General features: G+C 43.9%; 1 protein-coding gene across 1 annotated transcript in view; it reads right to left on the bottom strand.

The window, feature by feature from the left end:
- The window catches only part of kcnh4b (potassium voltage-gated channel, subfamily H (eag-related), member 4b), a 72,978-nt gene that overhangs the window by 4,482 nt on the left and 47,442 nt on the right, over positions 1–21,054 (bottom strand). The window contains exons 6-14 of the mRNA XM_014158742.3: positions 19,951–20,108; positions 13,213–13,420; positions 11,477–11,671; positions 11,074–11,273; positions 10,378–10,627; positions 9,033–9,247; positions 6,196–6,234; positions 3,156–3,583; positions 2,401–2,495 (exon numbers count right to left, since the gene is read on the bottom strand). Of these exons, the coding sequence (XP_014014217.2) occupies positions 2,401–2,495; positions 3,156–3,583; positions 6,196–6,234; positions 9,033–9,247; positions 10,378–10,627; positions 11,074–11,273; positions 11,477–11,671; positions 13,213–13,420; positions 19,951–20,108 (1,788 nt within the window). The remainder of the gene's footprint in view (positions 1–2,400; positions 2,496–3,155; positions 3,584–6,195; positions 6,235–9,032; positions 9,248–10,377; positions 10,628–11,073; positions 11,274–11,476; positions 11,672–13,212; positions 13,421–19,950; positions 20,109–21,054) is intronic.

Raw genomic sequence — 21,054 nt, 5'->3', positions numbered from 1 at the left:
TTAAAACCACCAATGCTAGCATCACTGAGCAGTTTCATTCCTGCAGCTCAGTTCAGAAGGACGACTGTATCTTTGATGTGTCCGGGTGGTTTAATATATAAACTCTGCAATGACAACAAGCTCAGTCCGATGATGCTGTGACACACCGCCCCAGACCATGACGGACCCTCCACTTCCAAATTGATCCCGCTCCAGAGTACAGGCCTCGGTGTAACGCTCATTCCTTCAACGATAAACGGGAATCCGACCATCACCCCTGGTGAGACAAAACCGCGACTCATCAGTGAAGAGCACTTTTTGCCAGTCCAGTCTGGTCCAGCGATGGTGTGTTTGTGCCCATAGGCGACGTGGTTGCCGGTGATGTCTGGTGAGGACCTGCCTTACAACAGGCCTACAAGCCCTCAGTCCAGCCTCTCTCAGCCTATTGTGGACAGTCTGAGCACTGATGGAGGGATTGTGCGTTCCTGGTGTAACTCAGGCAGTTGTTGTTGTCATCCTGTCCCGCAGGTGTGATGTTCGGATGTACCGATCCTGTGCAGGTGTTGTTACACGTGGTCTGCCATTGTGAGGACGATCAGCTGTCCGTCCTGTCTTCCTGTAGCGCTGTCTTAGGTGTCTCACAGTATGAACATTGCAATTTATTGCCCTGGCCACATCTGCAGCCACATCACGCAGATGAGCATCGACCCTGGGCATCTTTCTTTTGGTGTTTTTCAGAGTCAGTAGAAAGGCCTCTTTAGTGTCCTAATTTTTCATAACTGTGACCTTAATTGCCTACCGTCTGTAGGCTGTTAGTGTCTTAACGACCGTTCCACAGGTGCATATTCATTAATTGTTTATGGAAAACAGTGTTTAAACCGTTTACAATGAAGATCTGTGAAGTTATTTGGATTTTTATGAATTATCTTTGAAAGACAGGGTCCTGAAAAAGGGACATTTCTTTTTTGTTGAGTTTACTACCGTTCAAAATGTTAGGGTCACTTAGAAATGTCCTTGTTTTTCAAAGGAAAGCACATTTTTTGTCATTAACATCAAATTGATCAGAAATACAGTGTAGACATTGTTAATGTTGTAAATGACTATTGTAGCAGGAAACAGCGGATTTTTAATGGGATATCTACATGGGCGTACAGAGGCCCATTATCAGCAACCATCACTCCAGTGTTCCAATGTCACGTTGTGTTAGCTAATCCAAGTTTATCATTTTAAAAGGAAAAAGAAAACCTAGAAAACCCTTTTGCAATTATGTTAGCACAGCTGAAAACTGTTGTTCTGATTAAAGAAGCAATAAAACTGGCCTTCTTTAGACTAGTTGAGTATCTTCAGCATCAGTCTTTGTGGGTTCGATTACAGGCTCAAAATGGCCAGACACAAAGAACTTTCTTCTGAAACTCGTCAGTCTATTCTTGTTCTGAGAAATGAAGGCTATTCCATGCGAGAAATTGCCAAGAAACTACTATTTAATGAAGCTGCCAGTTGAGGACTTGTGAGGCGTCTGTTTCTCAAACTAGACACTCTAATGTACTTGTCCTCTTGTTCAGTTGTGCACCGGGGCCGCCCACTCCTCTTTCTATTCTGGTTCGAGCCAGTTTGCGCTGTTCCGTGAAGGGAGTAGTACACAGCGTTGTACGAGATCTTCAGTTGTAGTCCATGTAAGTTATGTGATTTGTTAAGCCCGAACTAATTTAGGCTTGCCTAAACAAAGGGCCTGAATCCATTACACTTATGCAACAACTATATTTTAGTTATGTATTTTTGATTTATAAAAACAATATATACATTTTTCACTTTGACAGAGTATTTCGTGTAGATTGTTGACAAAAAATGACAAATCCGTTTTAATCCCACCTTGTAACACAATAATATGCAATGCACTGTATGTAAGTTGAAAACATTGTATGTTAAAAGCACATTTTCGCTTACGTTTTCTCAAGTTGGGAGCTAAGTTTGGGCCAACTAGTCATTTTTAGTTCAGGTAACACTTGGACCGAAAAGTTGAGTAAACAAAACAATGGCTGTGGAAGCAGTTACTTAATAATAATTAGTTGAAACAACTCGATTTGTTTTATAGTGTGGATTAATTGAATGTTTAATTTAAGAAACAAAAGAAGAACTAAATCATAAAACACTTAAAGCATGAAAGGAATACTGTTTAAGCCCAAACTAGTTTTGATTGAATTACATTGCCCAATATGTCCTTTACTGCCTTGTCTCACCTCTGAAGACACCTGAGATGTCATTTCATTTCTCTAACTTATATTCTGCATATGGGACAGCATGACGTCTGCCCCGGTTTGAACCCCACGTTCACCTTCAAGCCATCTGGCTCCCCGGTGAGACTCCCGCAGCGGGTGCGGTCAGGGTGCGGTCAACGCTGGGTTTAAGACGGTTTAGCGTTACCTTCGCTGGGACGTCCCGTGGTGCTGGCCTTGGGCCCACTGTGCTCCATGTTGAAGAGGAACGTGCGACCATTGTCCTCGATGCCGTCGACAATCCTGGCAGGGGGGGGGGGGGGGGGGGGGGCAACAGTAACAGTAGAGCCCCTTTCAATTATCAAATTATCATCCGTTGCCACACGACCCAAGGAGCCGCAATGGGAGCCCCACTGGCAGCTGCCCATGCAGGATTAACCTGAGTAGAGCTGAAACTCTCTGGGCCGGAGGACATCGGAGCCTTATGGGCCACATTACAGTATTGCCTTCATGTGGGGCTCACTAGACACCGGCCGATACATTATGAATATGGATGGATGGTGTGTGGTAGGGATTGGATAAAATTAGATAATCTTATTGCTTTACTAAAGTGGTTTGAGATCTGGTGAGATATGCAATTAAATTAGCATTAAATGCTATTGGAGAAGCTTGTAAATGCAATCCCATATCATTACACAGTGTATACATTGCTATTTAGTTATAATTGCCCTATGGAAATGTGGTTGAAGTTTAAAATGTTTTACTGCAATTTGTCCAGTTTAGCCTTGGCGAATGACTCTTTACAAAACAAAATTACTATATCACAGTATCCACACTACCACACTACTTAATACACTTTGCCAATGCTGGCATCACTTAATATTACCTAGTGCACAAGTTTGAATATTCGGACAGAGATAAAGTGAAAGTCCAACAAAACTTGGGCCTCTGTGTGTGGTTTACCTTGGACTGAGGTCCGGCGGTACAAAACAGCTGACAGTGGGAATCAGCAGCTTGGAGGGCTTGCGGCCCTGACTCCCTGCTCCCAACTCCCCTGAGGTAGGGGGACTAGCAGGGGCTGCCACTGGGACACTGTGCTCCTTTTTCTGCAGCGGCTGTGGGGAAGACAGGCTGTGGCCCCGGGGTAGGCCTCCCCGGCTCAGGTTGGGCGAACGGCAGCGGCGCAGGGCATTGAACTGCCTCAGCTCGTCACCCAGCAGGTTGCCCAGGGAGGTGCGGCGCACGGGGCTGCTCAGGCTGGGCAAGAGGAGGTTTGCGCGGCGGGTGCGGGACGCTGGTGACAGGTGGTAGTACTCATCTGAGTCGTCGTGGAGACCTCCTTTTGTCTCAATGATGGACGGGAGCTTGTGCTCTGTGGAACCTCGGCGGTTCTGGGCGGCAGGGAAAAAAAAGAAAATGTATCAATTTCTCATATTTATTTCACCCTTATTTGAGCAGAGTGGCGTTCATTAGAATACAAAATGGAAAATTATTAAAAATAGTTTGCAAAGTGGGGGAAACAAGAATGTTGCTTATTGGATAAGTCTAGGAAGTCCCTTCGGTTTTAGTCCCATTCTCTTTCGTTTCACACCTAATGAACATGCTGAGAACATGTTCTCATTTACAGAGGGATGAGTGGAATTGAATAAACCAATTGGAAGCTGGGGATTATATGATATGATTCAAGTTCTTTATATTGAATTCATATGTAGTTTTATCAAGCTACGGGTGGATAGGAGAAATTGCGAGGTTGATGCTGTTGCTGAATCTTTCTTTGAAAAAGAAAACATGCGCTGACACTGAAGGAGAATTCAATTGGGCAAGCGAGGTGTCAAAAAACATTAGCCAAACCTACATTCATAAGCTCATAAGGCTTATTATTAACAGAGATATTGACCCAGTTAGCGATCTGACTCCAGGGAGTGAACCGTTTTCTCTGCTCCGAATGAGTTCCAACCTTTAGGGGGAAGTCCTGGGTCTTATTCATTAGGGCATAATGGGAAACGTTTCGAAACGTGAAACAAAAAATGTGTCCAAGTAGTCCCTCTCTGTTCCAGTCTGCTTTCTTCCATTTGGTGCCTAATGAACCCGACCCTGGCGACGAGCTGGCGCTAATCCCTACAGAGAAGTTATAGCAACATGACCCGGAATTTTTTTACAAATCCAAACACACTTCAGAAAACGTGCATTACAATTTTGCCCACGAATGCAATTCTATTACAATCATCAAGTCATGGCAGGAACCAATCTTATACAGATACAGTTGAAGTCGGAAGTTTACATACACCTTAGCCAAATACATTTAAACTCAGTTTTTCACAATTCCTGACATTTAATCCTAGTAAAAATTCCCTGTCTTAGAATAATAGAATAATAGTAGAGAGAATGATTTATTTCACCTTTTATTTCTTTCATCATATTCCCAGTGGGTCAGAAGTTTACATACACTCAATTAGTATTTAGTAGAATTGTCTTTAAATTGTTTAACTTGGGTCAAACATTTTGGGTAGCCTTCCACAAGCTTCCCACAATAAGTTGGGTGAATTTTGGCCCATTCCTCCTGACAGCTGGTGTAACTGAGTCAGGTTTGTAGACCTCCTTGCCCACACACGCTTTTTCAGTTCTGCCCACAAATTTTCTATAGGATTGAGGTCAGGGCTTTGTGATGGCCACTCCAATACCTTGACTTTGTTGTCCTTAAGTCATTTTGCCACAACTTTGGAAGTATGCTTGGGGTCATTATCCATTTGGAAGAACCATTTGCGACCAAGCTTTAACTTCCTGACTGATGTCTTGAGATGTTGCTTCAATATATCCACATAATTTTCCTACCTCATGATGCCATCTATTTTGTGAAGTGCACCAGTCCCTCCTGCAGAAAAGCACCCCCACAACATGATGCTGCCACCCCCGTGCTTCATGGTTGGGATGGTGTTCTTCGGCTTGCAAGCTTCCCCCTTTTTCCTCCAAACATAACGATGGTCATTATGGCCAAACAGTTCTATTTTTGTTTCATCAGACCAGAGGACATTTCTCCAAAAAGTACGATCTTTGTCCCCATGTGCAGTTGCAAACTGTAGTCTGGCTTTTTTATGGCGGTTTTGAAGCACTGGCTTCTTCCTTGCTGAGTGGCCTTTCAGGTTATGTCAATATAGGACTCATTTTACTGTGGATATAGATACTTTTGTACCCGTTTCCTCCAGCATCTTCACAAGGTCCTTTGCTGTTGTTCTGGGATTGATTTGCACTTTTCACACCAAAGTAGGTTCATCTCTAGGAGACAGAACGTGTCTCCTTCCTGAGCGGTATGACGGCTGCGTGGTCCCATGGTGTTTATACTTGCGCACTATTGTTTGTACAAATGAATGTGATACCTTCAGGCGTGGAAACTGCTCCCAAGGATGACCAGACTTATGGAGGTCTACAATTCTTTTTCTGAGGTTTTGGCTGATTTCTTTTGATTTTCCCATGATGTCAAGCAACGAGGCACTGAGTTTGAATGTAGGCCTTGAAATACATCCAGAGGTACACCTCCAATTGACTCAAATGATGTCAATTAGCCTATCAGAAGCTTCTAAAGCCATGACATCATTTTCTGGAACTTTCCAAATTGTTTAAAGGCACAGTCAACTTAGTTTATGTAAACTTCTGATCCACTGGAATTGTGATACAGTGAATTATAAGTGAAATAATCTGTCTGTAAACAATTGTTGGAAAAATTACTTGTGTCATGCACAAAATAGATGTCCTAACCGACTTGCCAAAACTATAGTTTAACAAGAAATCTGTGGAGTGGTTGAAAAAGTAGTTTTAATGACTAACCTAAGTGTATGTAAACGTCTGACTTCAACTGTAGTGGGATGTAAGTAAGTGTGCATTTGAAATGGCAAGTGACAGGCAGGTTTATGTGGAACGGGGAACTTTGACTAGTGGAATGGGGAAAAGAATGGTCAGTTAGGCTACATGGAGAGAATATTATTGAAGTTGCATGGACGGCACTCACGTGTGGAAGCCTGGGCGACCTTGAGAACCTTGTCAGGCCCTGTGGAAAGAGTAATACAACAGGGATGATTGTAAATAAGGAAGACAAATTAAATGTTTTCATAGTATGACATTTTTATCGATTTGCACACACGCACTTTAATACATCCTCTATGCATTCAGGTTGTCCACTTTTCAGAATCCTCCTTTCAGGGATATATTATGTCTTATAAAATCACATGAACCTGTTTCCTAAGCCCCCATGTTATTTCTTTGATCATTATCTAAGTGTTGCTAGGGATGGCATCTTTGCCACGCAGACTGAATCTGTTAATTGGTCCTGCATTGGATGGCGGCTGGATTCCAGAGAGAGTTCTTCTCTCTTCTGCCGTGGAGGGAAATTGCCAGCAACGTATCGCAATTACGGGCTGCGACTATGACACTTTACACCCGAAACTTTAGTTTTGTCGAAGCCTATCTTCACATATTCTGAGTACATGTTTTCTCTCTGACAGTACGGTTTCTTGTATGTACAATATACAGCAGCATAATCCTTGCTTTCTCTTTGATCATAACACACGGCACAGGGAGCTCAGGAAAGTGACAGTAAGCCTCCTTGGAGAAAATACAAGTATCTCCCTTACTGCCAATAAAAAGAAATGCAATAAACAGGCTTCCTTTCTTAGATTTCTTTCAGTGACAACATCGAGTCTTTTGGTAACAATATTGAACAATGTATATAATATAGGTGAGCTATTACTGGAAAAAGAAGGGCTCATCTTTCACACTGGGGGAAAAGTTTTCCAAAGGGAGAAAGCCTCCCTGAAGCTAATGGGAATGTCATTACTGACATTAATTGTTATCAATTAATGCAAAAACTTATGCATTTCAAGTCCTGCCAGTGGCCCACATAGCAAATAGATTTAGAGAGAGTTCAATCAAATATTGTTATCTCTTAACTCAAAAGAGAGTGTGGTGACTCTGTAGGCTGTGTGTGTGTGTGTGTGTGTGTGTGTGTGTGTGTGTGTGTGTGTGTGTGTGTGTGTGTGTGTGTGTGTGTGTGTGTGTGTGTGTGTGTGTGTGTGTGTGTGTGTGTGTGTGTGTGTGTGTGTGTGTGTGTGTGTGTGTGTGTGTGTGTGTGTGTGTGTGTGTGTGTGTGTGTGTGTCTGCGCATGCCGTGCGTATGTCCAAAAAACTGCTAGTGAGAAAGTGATAGGGGCTATTGTCTGTGAGTGTTTGTGTGTGTGGACAGTGGAGAGGGGCCTGGCTACCAGTGTGGAAGTTAAGTATCTATAACAGAGTTTTAGAACTGCTTATGAGTATATTATGGACTCTTATAGTCAGTGTAGTACTATTATAAGGCATTATAAAGGACATTATAATAAGCATTATACCCTTGGCTAAAGTGTTATCCAGATTTTCAGCACTGAGTTCTCCTTCAGTCTGTGCGTGGTTGAAGTCTGCACCCCTGGCCTCATGCCAGAGCCCACTTCGAACAGATGGTGAGAGGGACCTAGAGCATTGCTCAGACCCAAAACCTGATTACAAACCACTTTGCGGGCCTGCAATTCAACGCACAGTGTTGAAGACAGACAGTGCAAGGCTGCTAAATGAATGAGAAACAACTATCATTTCATTTCAACCAAATGCCTTCATTTCATTTCTTCTTGTGCGCGATGCTCAAATTGCTACACCCCCCGAAAACACATAAAGAATACATTTGAATCCAATCCGAACGCTTGAACATATGTAATATCAACGTCGCTCAAATCTCGTTTCTGAAGACATGAAAGGAAACGAGATGAAATGCATGCAACGTGATGAGGGAAAAAAACGCTCAAATAATCCAAAATATGACAAGGCGGCAATATAAAGACTTTGTAAAAATTACACGCCTTTGACTGATGAAAGCTTAGCTAGTAGCTATTTCTTCACGTCTGTCATTTGATTCGCCATGTTGTCAAACCACAAGGGGTTTACAAAACTCCATTCCCTTCTATTGTTTGGAAGAGATTGAGGGGAGTCTGTGAGCTGATGCCAGCATAAGGACTACATACCACAGTCATAACTCAAACCTACGGCATTTATGTAGTACAGACACATTTAGTAAATACTTATGTTAACAACTGCAAGACATACTAAAAATATAAAGCATTTCTGAAATTCTTATGAACAGTTTATGAAGGTGACATGTATGGGTTATGAATGTGTTATGAAGTCCTTATATAGGTACCCTTCAAGTAAAGCACCAGACTTTCCTCTGTTTACAGCTTTTCCAAAGTAATCACACACTAATTACATTTTTGTTGTTGTTGTTGCATTGTGTGAATTAAGCAACTGTTACTTGTTCTGGGGTAATGACCGCTGTGGGTAGAACATGCCCTTAGGCACAGATCTAGGATCAGCTTCTCTCCCCAACCCCTAACCTTAAACATTAGCGGCGAAAACCACAAACCTGATGTTAGATTAGCATCTAGGGACAAGTTTATCCCACTCTGTTATGTGTAGAGTGGGACTAGGATATGCGTGGCAGTAGCACTGACAAATAGAATTGCCATGACAATAAAGTCACCGAATTTGATTGGTCAAGAGAGGATTGATCAATTGTGCAGAAGGAACGTCAAGGAGAGTGACAATGACATGAGGCATTTTAGTGTAAAAACAGCCTATGTAATGGTTTGCATTATTCACCTCTAAAAATGTTGTATATGCGATTTTACATGCGCATAGCATCAACTTCTTTCATTCAAATGTTTTTAGAGTTTTGTTAGAGGTTGCTGTGGAGGTGTGTGTGTGTGTGTGTGTGTGTGTGTGTGTGTGTGTGTGTGTGTGTGTGTGTGTGTGTGTGTGTGTGCTCACCTCTGCCTCGCTGCCCTCTCTCAGGTTGTATGTGAGATTGTGGAGGATATCTGCGGTGAACAGGCTGGCGTACTCCGGGTAGAACTCCAGCACCTCCCTTAGAGCCCGCACACTGATGTACTGCAGGTCGCAGTAGGTCAGCGCCTTCACGTCCGCATTAGTCTTGATCACGTGATCCGTCCCCGGCAGGTCGGAGCCAATCAGATCCCCCTTCCCTGTAACCAACCAGTCAGCAACATACAGTACGACACGTGTTGGTGCTGCTGAGGAATCATTGGCCCTGTCCAGAAAACCCCCTAGCCTGTACCCCATAGGTACTTGTGGAAATCTCCTCTAGTACCCCCAGCCAGTTCTAGTACCCCAGCCAGTTCTAGTACCCCAGCCAGTTCTAGTACCCCCAGCCAGTTCTAGTACCCCCAGCCAGTTCTAGTACCGCAGCCAGTTCTAGTACCGCAGCCAGTTCTAGTACCCCAGCCAGTTCTAGTACCCCCAGCCAGTTCTAGTACCCCAGCCAGTTCTAGTACCCCAGCCAGTTCTAGTACCCCCAGCCAGTTCTAGTACCCCAGCCAGTTCTAGTACCCCCAGCCAGTTCTAGTACCCCCAGCCAGTTCCAGTACCCCCAGCCAGTTCTAGTACCCCAGCCAGTTCTAGTACCCCCAGCCAGTTCTAGTACCCCCTGCCAGTTCTAGTACCCCCAGCCAGTTCTAGTACCCCCAGCCAGTTCTAGTACCCCAGCCAGTTCTAGTACCCCCAGCCAGTTCTAGTACCCCCAGCCAGTTCCAGTACCCCCAGCCAGTTCTAGTACCCCAGCCAGTTCTAGTACCCCCAGCCAGTTCTAGTACCCCCTGCCAGTTCTAGTACCCCCTGCCAGTTCTAGTACCCCAGCCAGTTCTAGTACCCTCAGCCAGTTCTAGTACCCCAGCCAGTTTAGGTTCCTCCAGCCAGTTCTACTTTTTTGAACAAATCCAGTACTAGCACACGTTATTCAACTAGTAAAGGACTTGATGAGCAGTTAACCAGTCGAATCAGCTGTGCTAAAAGAATAATAGATCAAATGAGTGGATCTGGGTACTCGAGGAGAGGTTAAGGAAACTCTGGTATAAGCAAGGTGATCAAATGTTTATCATATTCCATCCCCACTAGTCTCTCTTCAGAGTAGGTTGAAGTTGCCCCTAGACACTGATCTTTGGTCAGTTTAGCATTTTCCCCACTAATGGTTAAGGTTTGAATTGAGGGAAGTGAAGTGAAGCTGATCCTAGATCTGTACCTAAGGGGAACTTCACCCTCTCTCTTCAATCCCAAATATGACCTACAGATGACAATGACCTTTGTCCCCTATACTAACCTAGGATGGCCAGCACCATGCTGTCCTTGAGCACCTCCAGGGAACCCGAGCAGACAAAGTAGTTAGCATGGAGCGCGTCGCCCTGCCGGATCAAGTACTCGCCAGGGGCGCAGAACGAGGTCTTGATGTGGAGGGAGAGCGAGCGCAGACAGCCACGGCTGGCCCCCTCGAACACGGGCAGCTGCAGGATGTCCTTGTTCAGGTGCATGGCGATGTCGGCCCGCAGCTCGTCCGGGAAGTCGTGCAAGAGCTGGAACGGAGAGAAAGAGGACGGGAGAGAGAGAGAGGGAGGGAGGAGTGAGGGAGAGAGAGCGAAAGCCAGCGGGAAAGCGAGAGAGAGAGAGAGAGAGAGAGAGAGAGAGAGAGAGAGAGAGCACTTGACCAATGTAAAAAGGACCATGTCAACTTGTCAATATGGCTACCATATAGTGTGTTGTAATAGAGTAGTGGCTGGAGGGCACACAATTAAAGTTGTAAAATGTATTTTCATGTAAAACCAAAAAATATTATAATGTATATTACTGTCTTAATTTTTGCTGCACCCCAGGAAGTGTAGCTGCTGCCTTGGCAGGAGCTGATGGGGATCCATAATAAATGCAAAATACAATAAGATAGCATAAAGCTGAAATGGATCAGTGTGTTTTATGCATCGTTCTGTTGTTGTATTGTGGTTGCATTATGGTCGTATGGCCTTACCTCGTTGGCATCGATGCCATTGTTAACGGACCAGGTGGTCTGGAAGTACTCCAGCATTCGCTGTTTGAGCTGCTGGGGCAGACGGTGAACCCTGATGAAGTCCTTCAAGTCCTTCATGCGCGTGTGATAGAGGGAGCGCCGGGAGTACATCCGCTGGATGATGGCCGTCACGTTACCAAATACCACCGCATGCATCAGGGCTGGGGGGGGGGGGGGGGGGGAGAGAACAGAAGAGGAGAGGAAAGGAGAGGAGATGCAGAGGAACAAGACACACATTTTACATCCCCATAACCACAGTGCGACTTACAAATGAGAAGACGCCAAATTGCATCCAAACTTTGGGCCTGGACCTGGCATGCCCGCTTGCCCGGGTGACAGCGCCAAACCAGGGTGCCACACTCACCCCCTATGAGCATAGTGCAGATAGAGAAGATCTTCTCAGCGTCAGTGTTGGCACACACGTTGCCGAAGCCCACGCTGGTGAGGCTACTGAGGGTGAAGTAGAGGGCAGCGATATAGGAGCTGCGTACTGAGGGTCCGCCCAGTGTGCTGTTGGCGTATGGAGTCTCCAAACGCTTGCCCAGCTCATGGAGCCAACCTGGAGGGTAGGGGGTGTACGGGTGAGACCAGGTCAGAAGGTCAGCATTCATATAACTCCAAGCCACGCTTACTTGTATAACTTAGGGTTTAAAAACAAATAAATAATTAGTAATCAACATTGAGAATTCAGACAAGTTGTGCTGGAAGAAAACTGGGCTGGGGAGAGAGAAAACATTATTTTTTGTGAACAAATATTTCATTTTGTCGACATTATAAAACAAATTGTTGTGGAAATCTGTTGCAGCTCAGGTCGACTACAAAACCCTGAATGCAACACTCTCTCTCTTGGCTGGCTGGCTAGCTAGTTAGCGAGCTAGCAAACTTAGCTAAACACAATAATACTAAAGTTAAAATCAGCATGTGAAGTATCTAGCAAGCTGTAAAGTCGCCTAAACAAACTGCACTATCAATTTAAGAGTATATCTCACCGAGTTCAACTTGCCAGAGCGAGTGCAGAGTATGTCGCTATTGCAACAATGGGCCTTTCCCACATTTCCCAAAGACACAGGGCACATTGTGAGATTGTACTTGAGGGAGAAGCTGAGTTGAATAATTTGGTACACTTTTTAAATTGAGCACATCTAAGTGAAACATCTACTTAGTCATGACGATATAAACGGATGGATGTGTTCTAGACAAGTATGCCCATACCATCTATTGGCTGATTTGGCGATCTGGAGTGCAGGTAATTGTTATAAAAGCATTATGTAATGTGATAGGGAATAACACACTATCTCCAGTGACGAGAACCATGAAGTATGACGCTTTCCGACACAAGTTCCGGATTTCACATACGGACCACTTAGAAGTTAAATCACGGGGTGCATTTTTATTTGAACCACTGAACATAGGCTTCCAACAAATTGATAGGACTTCCATGATTTTTATTTCTGGGGGTGGATCATGCCTTTAAGAGCGATGTTCTGGATGTGCAAGAGGAGACATTTCTACTCTAATACTGTAAAATAAATGCTGTTTGTATCGTTAGAGAGCAAGCGTGAACATCTTCTGTTGCGGTACACTGCCTATGTCACTGTTCAGGTGGTCTGTCATCAAAGACTTGGAGTGATGGGGGCGTTGGCAAGGCACTCGCTGGTTGCCACCCTTGCCAGGGCACACCAAGAGTCAGGAAGCTGGCATGGACTTAATGGAGCTGGTGGAATGAGGTTGTGTCCTCCACGGATAAATAAGGCCCAGTATTGCTTTCCTTTGACGCACACCTGAACACATGCACACACACACTTACGCATGCCTACACACACACACACACACACACACACACACACACACACACACACACACACACACACACACACACACACACACACACACACACACACACACACACACACACACACACACACACACACACACACACCGGGGCTGGAGACTTACATTTGGTGCATCTATCGAGTATGATCAATGTGTGGGTGCGCATTGCGTGTGTGTGAATATGTCTGTACACCCCAGGCCCTAGTATTTGTGTGTGTCTCCCCTCTCAAGGGCCCTCACCTTCCTCACTCAGCCAGCCAGACTCACCTATGTCCCAGGTGTCTGGGTCGTTGTTTTCCATCTCCTTGCGTCCAATGATGTACCAGATGCAGGCCATCCAGTGGGCCAGCAGGGCGAACATGGACATGAGCAGGGTGAGCACCATGGCACTGTACTGGGAGTAACGGTCCAGCTTCTGGAGAAGCCTCAACAGCCGCAGCAAGCGAACCGTCTTCAGCAGGTGGACCAGGGAGGTCTGGGACCAAGAGGACAGAGAGGACAAAGATAAGAACAGATTTTTATTTTATTTTTAAGATTCATTTTGAGAGAGTGGAGTAAGTTGTGTAGATCATTGAAATTAAATTGTAATTTACATTTTTTGAATTAGAATTGTTTTCCACATTCACTTGGTGTGGAGTAGGTTGAAGATAACTGAAATTAAATCTGAATTAAATGTATTTTTTTACATTTAAGGCAACATTCATGACAGCAAAATGTGGAAACTATGAAAACGAGCTGCCAGAACAGCTCCAATGCGCCTTGGAATAGATTCTACAATTGTCTGGAACTCTGTTGGAGGGATGCGACACCATTCTACCATGGGAAATTCCATCATTTGGTGTTTTGTTGATGGTTGATGGAAAACGCCGTCTCAGACGCCTCTCCAGAATCTCACATAAGTGTTCAATTGGGTTGATATCTGGTGACTGAGACGGCCATGGCATATGGTTTACATCATTTTCATGCTCATCAAACCATTGAGTGACCACTCGTGCCCTGTGGATGGAGACGTCATCTTGGACGAGACCACTCCCATTAGGATAGAAAATGATTCACCATAGGTTGAAGGTGATCACTCAGAATAGCTGTGTATTTATTACGGTTTACCTTGCCCTCTAAGGGGTTGAGTGGACATTAACCATGGAAAATGCACCCCAAACCATAATAGAGTTTAAACTTAATTTACTCAAGTGCACCCTTTATTTTGACAGTTACCTATATATGTGTATACCAGTGGTAAACTTTTTCATCAGGGATCCCATTTTTACACAACAATGACCCCATTTTTTTGCAATTATTTCTCACGACTCTACCCCAAATATAATGACACTACCTTAAAAATTGAAACATTTAGATTTTTACATCAACAAATAACCTTACATTCATTACATTTGTATCCCTTATCAATAAAGACATTTACTCAATACAATTGTATTTTTTTAAATATCTTAAAATATATATATAGTTTCTTATATAATAATTATCCTATATAATAATTTTTGGGGGAAAAAATTACAACCTAACGTTGAATATCACTGGTGTATACTATACAGCACGTGTCGAACTCATTCCACGGAGGTGCGAGTGTCTGCGGGTTTTAGATCCTCCCTTGAAAACTAAAAACCAGCAGATACTAGGCCCTCCATGGAATGAGTTTGATACCCTTGCTATACAGGTACCTGTTTATATATCTACCAAGCATGGTGATGTTGAAGGTATGGTATGTGTACAGGTACATAGTGTAGGTGTATATACAACCTCATATATATCCACCACAGTGATGTTGAAGGTACAGTAAGGGAAAAAAGTATTTGATCCCCTGCTGATTATGTACGTTTGCCCACTGACAAATAAATGATCAGTCTATCATTTTAATGGTAGGTTTATTTGAACAGTGAGAGACAGAATAACAACAACAAAAATCCAGAAAAACGCATGTCAAAAATGTTATAAATTGATTTGCATTTTAATGAGGGAAATAAGTATTTGACCCGTCTGCTAAACATGACTTAGTACTTGGTGGCAAAACCCTTGTTGGCAATCACAGAGGTCAGACGTTTCTTGTAGTTGGCCACCAGGTTTGTACACATCTCAGGAGGGATTTTGTCCCACTCCTCTTTGCAGATCTTCTCCAAGTCATTAAGGTTTCGAGGCTGACGTTTGGCAACTCGAATCTTCAGCTCCCTCCACAGATTTTCTATGGGATTAAGGTCTGGAGACTGGCTAGGCCACTCCAGGACCTTAATGTGCTTCTTCTTGAGCCACTCCTTTGTTGCCTTGGCCGTGTGTTTTGGGTCATTGTCATGCTGGAATACCCATCCACAACCCATTTTCAATGCCCTGGCTGAGGGAAGGAGGTTCTCACCCAAGATTTGACGGTACATGGCCCTGTCCATCATCCCTTTGATGCGGTGAAGTTGTCCTGTCTCCTTAGCAGAAAAACACCCCCAAAGCATAATGTTTCCACCTCCATGTTTGACGGTGGGGATGGTGTTCTTGGGGTCATTTGTAGCATTCCTCCTCCTTCAAACACCACGAGTTGAGTTGATGCCAAAGTGCTCCATTTTGGTCTCATCTGACCACAACACTTTCACCCAGTTGTCCTCTGAATCATTCAGATGTTCATTGGCAAACTTCAGACGGGCATGTATATGTGCTTTCTTGAGCAGGATTTCAGTCCTTCACGGCGTAGTGTGTTACCAATTGTTTTCTTGGTGACTATGGTCCCAGCTGCCTTGAGATCATTGACAAGATCCTCCCGTGTAGTTCTGGGCTGATTCCTCACCGTTCTCATGATCATTGCAACTCCATGAGGTGAGATCTTGCATGGAGCCCCAGGCCGAGGGAGATTGACAGTTATTTTGTGTTTCTTCTATTTGCGAATAATCGCACCAACTGTTGTCATCTTCTCACCAAGCTGCTTGGCGATGGTCTTGTAACCCATTCCAGCCTTGTGTAGGTCTACAATCTTGTCCCTGACATCCTTGGAGAGCTCTTTGGTCTTGGCCATGGTAGAGAGTTTGGAATCTGATTGATTGATTGCTTCTGTGGACAGGTGTCTTTTATACAGGTAACAAGTTGAGATTAGGAGCACTCCCTTTAAGAGTGTGCTCCTAATCTCAGTTTGTTACCTGTATAAAAGACCCCTGGGAGCTAGAAATCTTTCTGATTGAGAGGGGGTAAAATACTTATTTCCCTCATTAAAATGCAAATCAATTTATAACATTTTTGACATGCGTTTTTCTGGATTTTTGTTGTAGTTATTCTGTCTCTCACATTTCAAATAAACCTACCATTAAAATTATAGACTGATCATTTATTTGTCAGTGGGCAAACGAACAAAATCAGCAGTGGATCAAATACTTTTTTCCCTCACTGTATGTTACAGATGCGACCAAATATATTGGCACCCTTGCACTTTACAATGGAGTGCAATGGAGCCGAATGTTCTGTTTTCTGTTTTTGAACCTGGTTGAATGGCTATTTCTACCCTGTAGCAGTGGCGACCTGTCATTCAGGGCAGGTGGGGCAGAGCCCAACCTGTTTTGAGCCCCACATTTCTAGCAAATAAAATACATTTCTATAAATAAATAACACATGTTGTGGCTTGCCTGTTTTGCATGTTATTTTGCCATTAATACGTGTCACATCAGTTTCCAAACAATGTAAAAAAATATATATACTGCTAAAAAAAATAAAGGGAACACTTAAACAACACATCCTAGATCTGAATGAAAGAAATAATCTTATTAAATACTTTTTCCTTTACATAGTTGAATGTGCTGACAACAAAATCACACAAAAATTATCAATGGATATCCAATTTATCAACCCATGGAGGTCTGGATTTGGAGTCACACTCAAAATTAAAGTGGAAAACCACACTACAGGCTGATCCAACTTTGATGTAATGTCCTTAAAACAAGTCAAAATGAGGCTCAGTAGTGTGTGTGGCCTCCACGTGCCTGTATGACCTCCCTACAACGCCTGGGCATGCTCCTGATGAGGTGGCGGATGGTCTCCTGAGGGATCTCCTCCCAGACCTGGACTAAAGCATCCGCCAACTCCTGGACAGTCTGTGGTGCAACGTGGCGTTGGTGGATGGAGCGAGACATGATGTCCCAGATGTGCTCAATTGGATTCAGGTCTGGGGAACGGGCGGGCCAGTCCATAGCATCAATGCCTTCCTCTTGCAGGAACTGCTGACACACTCCAGCCACATGAGGTCTAGCATTGTCTTGCATTAGGAGGAACCCAGGGCCAACCGCACCAGCATATGGTCTCACAAGGGGTCTGAGGAGCTCATCTCGGTACCTAATGGCAGTCAGGCTACCTCTGGCGAGCACATGGAGGGCTGTGCGGCCCCCCAAAGAAATGCCACCCCACACCATGACTGACCCACCGCCAAACCGGTCATGCTGGAGGATGTTGCAGGCAGCAGAACGTTCTCCACGGCGTCTCCAGACTCTGTCACGTCTGTCACGTGCTCAGTGTGAACCTGCTTTCATCTGTGAAGAGCACAGGGCGCCAGTGGCGAATTTGCCAATCTTGGTGTTCTCTGGCAAATGCCAAACGTCCTGCATGGTGTTGGGCTGTAAGCACAACCCCCACCTGTGGACGTCGGGCCCTCATACCACCCTCATGGAGTCTGTTTCTGACCGTTTGAGCAGACACATGCACATTTGTGGCCTGCTGGAGGTCATTTTGCAGGGCTCTGGCAGTGCTCCTCCTGTTCCTCCTTGCACAAAGGCGGTCCTGCTGCTGGGTTTTTACCCTCCTACGGCCTCCTCCACATCTCCTGATGTACTGGCCTGTCTCCTGGTAGCGCCTCCATGCTCTGGACACTACGCTGACAGACACAGCAAACCTTCTTGCCACAGCTCGCATTGATGTGCCATCCTGGATGAGCTGCACTACCTGAGCCACTTGTGTGGGTTGTAGACTCCGTCTCATGCTACCACTAGAGTGAAAGCACCGCCAGCATTCAAAAGTGACCAAAACATCAGCCAGGAAGCATAGGAACTGAGAAGTGGTCTGTGGTCCCCACCTGCAGAACCACTCCTTTATTGGGGGTGTCTTGCTAATTGCCTATAATTTCCACCTGTTGTCTATTCCATTTGCACAACAGCATGTGAAATGTATTGTCAATCAGTGTTGCTTCCTAAGTGGACAGTTTGATTTCACAGAAGTGTGATTGACTTGGAGTTACATTGTGTTGTTTAAGTGTTCCCTTTATTTTTTTGAGCAGTGTATATCATCCGAGTTAATAAAGCCACATACACACATGGTCTTTTTGTGTTTTCCAGAGCAAGGCAGCTCCAAAATGCAGGTGTTTCAGCCTAGCTCAGTGCTTTCTGTGGTGGTGGGGCGAGCCAGCAAAAAATAGGAGCATTGCGCCGTGATTGGCTCAGTGTTCTGTCACTCATAGAGGACACTACGTCATCGCCAAGTTTAAGTCCTTAGTAAGGGTAGACATCCAATCTTCAGCCCATTGGGTCCTGCCATAGAGTTATGTTACAAGTGCCCTTCCAAGAAGGCTCAAGGTCATTGGCCACAGATAAAATGACGTCAAATCACGTTGTGTGTACAGTAGCTTTGATTGGACGGATCATGTCAACATCTTACTTTCAAAATCTTAGCTAGCAGTCATCATCATGAATCAAGTCGACAATCTACTGGCAAATCCTTTTTAATCCTTGTCATATGGAGAGAAATAATTAAGAGAAATTATAGATAAAACTATCGGTGCTCATCGGCCATTGGACATAAAGATTACACAACAAGTTGGACATCGCAAATTCAACATGAGTCGTTTGGAAGGAATCAGTGGCGAACTGCAAGCATTGCAAAGCAACCAGTAGCCTGCTATTCAATGGAGTGGCTGTGTATTTTTTTCCTCAGTTCCCACTATAAATCCAGAGAATGCCAGACTTTGATGACAAAGTTTGATTAAAAAAATTGCCCACAAAGGACTGCCGCGCCACCGTCAGTGAGCACATCACAAGCCAAGGTGAATCCAAAAATGTCTTGTATGCTGCTGCATAAATGATGTAATACGCAAGGGAGATATGTATACAGTAGCTAAGAAAGTAATACTAAGTGTATGTTGTGTAGTAAGCTGATAGTAGCCCATGTGCCTCACCCTAATGATTTGGTCTATTTTCACCTCTTAATTTTGCCTAACGTTACTGTTCTGACTCGGTGGTGCTGCACATGTAGCCTATAACCTGTTTATGAGAAATCTCATCATCTAATATTGTAAGAGGTTTCATTGTCTGCTTATATGCCCCCTTTATTTATCCTACGGTTCTGACTTGGTGTACAGGGAAAATACTGTAAGAACGACCCATGTTCTGCATTCTGTTGCTGTACATTTCAAAAGTGCTGAACACATAGTTATATTGACTATGTCCATCTTACTCCAGCTCGCTCATTAATGTCTTCATCGAAATTACGGAATGCCTCTTCTCTGCTCATCGTTCCCTTATGCCATAGTTTGTACATCTCAATTAACAGTAGCAACCACATTTGTTTAAGCAAGTCAGCCATATCAGCTATGTTTTTTAAATAGGCAGTATACGAGGCTGAATTAACTGTTGCGCTGCCAGACAAGGCTCCTCTGATAGCCAGGTGTAGCGGTGGTAAGGATTCACTCCATTGTGCTGGAAAGAAAGCTCTGCTGTTGGGCCAGCTTTATGTGGGCACCACTTGTCGCCGTTATAGTGCAATTAATGTTTTGTTTAGTGTTGTGTAGTGTCTTTGCTGGCATGCATCTAAAAAAATTGGGGGGAGTTTGCCCCACCAAGATTTACATGCTAAAATTGCCACTGCCCTGTAGGCACCTGCAGCTTACCAAAGGTATTATAAATTACACTTGCTGAGAATCACTTGCCTCCAACCAAATTAATTAGAATTTATCCAGGCCATTTTTTTATTCTTTGAAGTGAATTTGTATGTGTATAGGTACAGTAGAGTGTATGTGAATATACGACCTCATATACCCACCACAGTGATGTTGAAGGCATAGAGCAGGTCAAAGGGCAGTGCAGCCACCAGGTCGACAAAGAACCAGGTGGTGGCGTAGTGGATGCAAATGGAGCGTGCCTCGTACACCACCTGACCCGACGTGCTCACAAAGGATGTTCGGAAGTTCAGGATGATGTCTGTGTGAAATAAATAATATGAAATAAGTGATAAGGTTCCAAAATAGCTAAATGTTTGCTTAGTGGTCACAGAAATGTTTCAGTCATGGTAGCATAGTGGTCACCCAACCCTTGGGGAAAACTCTGTGCATGCTTTTGCTCCAGCCCTGCACTACAGGACCTAATTCAACATATATCTCACCAAGAGGTGTTGTCGTTTCTGGCTGGAGCAAAAGACTGCACACCCAAGTTTTTCAGGACCAGCATCCGACCTGGGTTCAAATACTATTCAGGTATTTCAATTAATTTCACATTCATTTCGTAGTAAGTATTTGGATATTTTTTCTTAAAAATAGTTGAATATTGGAAATACACTTGGAAAGTATTGGTATGTATTTGAAAATACTAAAATACAGAGACAAGGGTATTTCCAAATACACATATTTCAATATGTCTGTTAGGTCCTATGATATTTGAAATATACTTGGAAACAATTGTTGAAAATAGTTTCAAATATTATTTATAGGAAATCATTTGAGAATACTTTCAAATACTTCAAATAGAAGTAATTCAGCCAAATATACTGCTCAAAAAAATAAAGGGAACACTTAAACAACACATCCTAGATCTGAATGAAAGAAATAATCTTATTAAATACTTTTTTCTTTACATAGTTGAATGTGCTGACAACAAAATCACACAAAAATAATCAATGGAAATCCAATTTACCAACCCATGGAGGTCTGGATTTGGAGTCACACTCAAAATTAAAGTGGAAAACCACACTACAGGCTGATCCAACTTTGATGTAATGTCCTTAAAACAAGTCAAAATGAGGCTCAGTCGTTTGTGTGGCCTCCACGTGCCTGTATGACCTCCCTACAACGCCTGGCAATGCTCCTGATGAGGTGGCAGATGGTCTCCTGAGGGATCTCCTCCGAGACCTGGACTAAAGCATCCGCCAACT

Source organism: Salmo salar, chromosome 19 (genome assembly GCF_965601325.2).
Source record: "Salmo salar chromosome 19, fSalSal1, whole genome shotgun sequence".
Lineage (NCBI taxonomy): Eukaryota > Metazoa > Chordata > Actinopteri > Salmoniformes > Salmonidae > Salmo > Salmo salar.
The sequence above is the reverse complement of the archived record's forward strand: the minus strand, read 5'-3'. Positions and strand labels throughout refer to the sequence as shown.